A 5,840-nucleotide genomic window follows, 5' to 3' on the forward strand; every position below is an offset into this window, starting at 1 on the left:
CTTGTAGAGATGAGTAAAAGTAGCTGAATGCAAACGAAAGGTATCCACATTGTGCCTGTTTGATTTATCAGTCTGTGTACAAATGCTAGAAAGTTGTCTAATGCTGCTGGTTATTGGGGAAAATCATTTCATAAGTCACTTGTTCATACTCAACCTTGATATGGAAATTACTGGTCTTGAACCTTGGTTCAGACGATTCAGTTCGTCAATTTAATACCTGTTTGCTGCTAGTGAAAAAACTTATACCCGTGTGCTTGGAAAGCTTATACTGAAACCGTTCGACTTCGGATCAAATTATTCTAAATGGTATTGTTAAGAAACTATTGTAGTCATTAGATCTCGGGGATCACAGTCTGACAACAATGTACTGAAACTGTCACTGAGTTTCTTCAGTTAGGACTTGACTGTTGTAGTCTTGTAGATATGAGTAGTAAAGGTAGCTGAACCTAAACAATAGGTATTTACATTGTGCCTGTTGGATTTATCAGTCTGTGTATGCTAGAAAGCTGCCTAAAGCTAGTTGGTTGCTGGGGAAAATCATTTCACCAGTCACTTGTTCATACTCAGCTTTGATATTGAAATTATTGGTTCTGAAACAACTGTCCTAGGTTCAAATGATTCAGTTCTTCAATTTAATACCATTTGCTGCTAGTGAAAAACATTGGAACCTGAAAACCCAAATCAGCCCACTCATCTCAGTTCAGCTTCACAAATAAGATACTGATTTATATATGACTTGGCATATTGTAATTGTTTTGAATGAATGTGAGCAAAATTCAATGCAGCACATGAAAGCTAGTTTCCGCACAGTAAATTATTTCCAAGTTTTATGCATCACTGTCTTCTTGATCTTGCTGTTGACTTGTTTTAGCAATATGGGATCATTGATCTGTTGCAACGGTTGCAGTTTATGTGGCATGATGCCTAACTTTTTCACCGATTTCTGCTAATACTGCTTCACTATTTCTGCTAATTCAGCAAACGGCGGGCCGCGACACCCGGATTTCAGTTGAGAGTAGAGGAAGACCAGAGCAGGTTTCCTTGCCTTACAGTTCACCTCTTCAGAAGTGTCGCTGCCTCGGAGTCTTGGACACTGCGACATGAGAAATCTTAATTTTTGGCATAGAGATATAGGTTGAGAAAAACCCTGTGGCTCTTGTGTTTCTGGCGAAACTTATCTGTTCTGGTGACATTGCTTTGACCTCGTGGTTCTAAAAGTTCAGAACCTGTTTGAATAATAATGCAGTGACGTTGTAATGGCCGCATTCTTATTCTGGCAAAAACTTCATTTCTGTTAGCTGCATTTATCTTGGATGAAGCATCTGATTGTAGTGGTTCTTGCAGTGAGTTGAGCATTTGAGTTTACCAGTCCTGTATGAAGTTTCAGTCCAACCAAAGGCATCACCCTTTCTTTCTATTCTTCTTTGTTGGTTATGTTTAACAGCAGCAACCTAGGCTTACCATTTTGTGTTGGCCCAGTTTAATTCTCTGATGAGTACTAGGGTCCAAAATTCTGAAGTCGAAAAGATTATCTGAAATCCAAATAGTAATTCTGCCATGAATGTTGTTCTCAGTTTATGCATCTTTCTCCATTCTAGTTTCAGTACACTGAACACTGCAGTTTTATTTTGAAATTCTGGACATGCAGTGAACTCTGCTAGTAGTTATATTGTTGCCAATCTTTGTTCAGAAAATTGCGGCGCCGAGGCGGTTGCGTCTCACAAATTGTGCATATTATCCTTGCAACTAGTTAGCAAAGCGTACAATACACAAGTGCAGTTTTCACATAGACACTGTTTTTTTTTTTTTTTTTTTTTTTTTTGCATTACATGAGTACTCCCTTCCTTTTTCTTTGTATTTTACGAACTTGTTAATGCTGATGTCTGTGCTTCCTCTAAACATTGGTTGGTTGCAATTGCATGTGAGACTCTGTCTGGCAGTTAAAAGAACACTAGAATGCAAACATGGTCACAGTGTAAGGTTCGCTTTTGCACGATGTAAACAAAAAAAAAAAGGTATTTTCTGTGTTTCACTTGATTAAATTCGTCGATGAGAACAAATGCTGAAGAGCACAATTCCAGCTCAGTGGACGATGATGATGTTTCAACATCAGAAGGAGAAACTGAAGGTGCCGTGCTTAGTTGTAGTGGTATCACGCCTGTGTTTCCGTTCTCAGCTTTGGTTGCTGTAGCAGTGCTCGGTGGTTAAGCAGTTGAGAAACAATGTAGTGCTATACATAGTATGTTGTATCGCTAGCTCAGTAAAATTTGTAGCAAAACCGTCCATTCTTTCTTTCGCCATAGCCTGATTAGAGCAAGATAGGTCTGAAAGCAATTCGCCATAGCTGCAGCGGAGAAAAGAAAGATCACCAACAGGCAACAGAAAACACCGAGCCAGAAAACAGTGGGCCTTAGTGGGCTTCTTTTTCTGCAATAGCTCCAAGGCCGCAAAGGCTGCTCTGGGCCGCTTAGCCCTCTCTCTCCTGCCCGCCGCACCGCACGGCGGAACAAACCGGCCGCCGCCAGCCTTTCCTCCACCCCACGGCGGGCACCACCGCCCACCACCTCGCGCCGCCCGAATGGCGGAAAAAACCCACCGCGCTACCCCCGCCACGCGCGCTCGGCCATCCGCTCCTACCTCCGGCCGCCCGCGTCGCTCGCGCCCGCCCATCCCCGCGGCAACCCAACGAAACCAACCCCCTCCCCCTTGTCCTATTTCGCCATGCCATTCCCCACCACCGACCCACCTGCCCTCTCCTCTCCTCCTCCAGCTTCCGGAGGCCACGATCCCCGCTGCACGGGCGCACCACAGACCGCATCGCGCTATCGCCGCCACCCTCCCCTCGCGGCGCATCAGCACACGCCGCTACCCACGGCACCGAGGGCGCGCGCGCGGAGAAGGGGGGAGGGGGGAAATCAAGAAGGACGGCCGCGGCGCGGCGTGACCCCGGCCGGCCATGCTGCAGCGCGCGGCGAGCAACGCCTACTCCTGGTGGTGGGCGTCCCACATCCGCACCAGCCAGTCAAAATGGCTCGACGCCACCCTCCACGGTACGCTCCGCATCCATTCACCATCTTCCCGCCTTAGCCGAAAATCTGCGCACTGAGGGTTTCTGACTGATTGTGGCCGGCTGTGACAACGGCGTGCCGTCTGCCTCGCGCGCGTGTGCAGAGATGGAGGACAGGGTGAAGCTGATGATCAAGCTGATCGGCGCGGACGCCGACTCCTTCGGCAAGAAGGCGGAGCTCTACTTCCGGAGCCGGCCGGAGCTCATCAGCAACGTGGAGGAGATGTTCAAGTCCTACCAGGCGCTGGCCGACCGCTACGACAGGATCTCCAGCGAGCTGCACAAGGCCAACCACACCATCGCCACCGTGTTCCCGGACCACGTCCAGTTCGCCATGCAGGAGGGCGACGCCGAGGGGATGCCCAAGGCCATCACCAGCATCGACCTCATCAACTACAAGTTCCCCGCGCTGGAAGGCCTGCCCATGGGCTCGCGGGTCACCAGCCGGGGGTCCAGCCCCGTGCCCAAGAGGACCCAGACGCACCGGAGGGTTGCCTCGCACATGAACAAGGACAGGGCGATGGAAGAGATCGACAAGCTGCAGAAGCAGATCCTGGTGCTGCAGACCGAGAAGGAGTTCCTGAAGACCTCTTATGACAGCGCGCTTGGCAAGTATCTAGACATTGAGAGGCACGTGGCTGAGTTGCAGGATGAAGTCTGCTCCTTGCAAGATACTTTCAGCACTGGCTCAGACATTGAGGACAACGAAGCCCGGGCACTGATGGCTGCGCGGGCCATCTTGTCTTGCGAGCATACGTTGGTTAACTTGCAGCACCAGCAGAAGAGATCATCCGAAGAAGCCAAGACTGAATTTCAGAGATTCAATGAGGCAAAGGAGAAACTGAAAACCTTTAAGGACGAGTGCGGGCAGCCTCAGACGCAAAAGGACGGGCCTGATTACCTTGACACAGGACTTACCCAAGTACTGTCACCTGTGGAGGGTCATGATTCTGTTCAGAGTGAGGTTAAGCTTGACCTGCAGGAAATATGTCAAAAAGTTAAAAAAGTAATCGAGTTGCACCCAGAGGCATCAGTTGCAGAAATAGCGGAAAAGGTTGATCGACTTGTGGAGAAAGTAGTCAACCTGGAGCTTGCCACTACTTCGCAGAATGCTCAGATTGATAGAATGAAGTCTGAAATAGATGACTTCCACAAGCGCTTGCGTGCTTTGGAGGAAGAAAAGGCTGCTCTGGTTGCTGATTCCAGTAAGTTAGCTGACAGATTGAAGAAAGTTGAAGGGGTGCTGCAAATTGTCCAACAAATTGGTAGGTCCATACAAAATGGTTCAGCAAATATTTCCAAAGAACTGACTGAAGCCTGCAGCGAACTTGCTGAGTTCGTCGAAACATTGCATTCTCCCAAGCATGCCGGGGATTCATCCGAAAAGGGCTTGGAGGGCCCCGTGGTTCAGGAACGACTTGTTTCAACTGGATCTGAAGGTGAGGATAATATTTTATCAGAAGATTATGCATCTGTCCTGCAGAGCTACAAAGATACAGAGCAACAACTTTCAGAAATCGAAAAGAAAAATCAGAAGTATCATGTTGAGGCCATGTCAGAGCTGAATGAACTGAGGAGCGCCAATACAACGAAAGATGAGGAGATTCACTCTCTTCGGCGCATGCTAAGTTCTTTGCAGAGAAAGGTGAATGCTCCTGTTCTTGAGGGCGTGTCTGATGAAACATCTAAAATAAGCACCACGCCCACAACTGAAGACAAGGATATTGCTGAGATAGATGACTACATTAAGCAATGCCAAGTTGAAGAACCACCTGCGTATGCAGTTGGGGAGGAAAAGTTTAGAGCAGAGATCGACAAGGTGTTGGAGCAGAACATGGACTTCTGGTTGAGGTTTAGCACATCGTACCATCAAATACGGCATTTCCAAACCGCATTTGACAGGCTAAAAGCTGAGATGGTTAAATTGACCGATGCACATGAACAGGGGGGTGCAGATGGAATTCCTACTAATCATCAGGTAGCGAAGCTGGAGTCAGCCGTTTTAGAAAAGAAATTTCGGGATTTGAATACAGATCTTCAAGTTTGGATGGAAAAGAATGTACTATTAAAAGGAGAGGTGGAGAACAGGTTCTCTTCACTGTGTAGCATACAAGAGGATATATCGAAGATCACAATTCTGGATAAAAGTGATGATGAGCACTTCACGCTTATCCAAGCTGCAAAATTCCAAGGAGAGGTGCTTAATATGAAACAAGAGAATAACAAAATTGCTAAAGAGCTAGAAGCTGGGCTCGACCATGTAAGAGGTCTCCAAGTGGAGGTTGGGAGGGTGCTTCTGAACCTCCGGGAGAATCTTGAGCTATCTATAGCAAGAAGCAACCGAGCTCAACAGAACTTCCGCGCCTTGTCAACAAAAGCTGGGGTTCCCCTTAGAACTTTCCTGTTTGGCACGAAGCCAAAGAAACCATCACTCTTTTCATGCATGGGTCCTGGGATGCATAAGCAGTATGGTAGCTCGAAGCCTGGTCGTAGATGAGAATGATTGGATTATCAGCTATCCGTTTCTTTTAGCTGTTAGTTGACTTGTGCTATGTATGTTTTTCTTAGGCCTTAAATGTAAAGGACCCTGCCTCACTTGACTCAAGTTTGGTTTATATATCCAATTTTCTTTTGCATGGACCTTACTGCCAGAAATTAAATTTAGTGGAGAATATAATGTCAGATTTGTTCACATACTCTCCTAGTACTGGAAGAAACTACCATTGCCTTCAATTGCCAAACTGAGGTCAAGTTGGCGATCCCTACCTATTCT

The 5,840-nt window shown here is 47.1% G+C and overlaps 1 protein-coding gene across 1 annotated transcript; it reads left to right on the forward strand.

The window, feature by feature from the left end:
* Window positions 1-2,956: 2,956 nt before the first annotated feature.
* Window positions 2,957-5,627, forward strand: LOC124650445 (protein NETWORKED 2A-like). Its single transcript, XM_047189966.1, has 2 exons — window positions 2,957-3,050; window positions 3,172-5,627. Exons 1-2 carry the CDS (start codon window positions 2,957-2,959, stop codon window positions 5,562-5,564), a joined length of 2,487 nt encoding a protein of 828 aa, XP_047045922.1. The 3' UTR covers window positions 5,565-5,627.
* The last annotated feature ends 213 nt before the right edge of the window (window positions 5,628-5,840 follow it).

The sequence above is a fragment of the Lolium rigidum genome, chromosome 4 (genome assembly GCF_022539505.1).
Source record: "Lolium rigidum isolate FL_2022 chromosome 4, APGP_CSIRO_Lrig_0.1, whole genome shotgun sequence".
NCBI classification, from domain to species: domain Eukaryota; kingdom Viridiplantae; phylum Streptophyta; class Magnoliopsida; order Poales; family Poaceae; genus Lolium; species Lolium rigidum.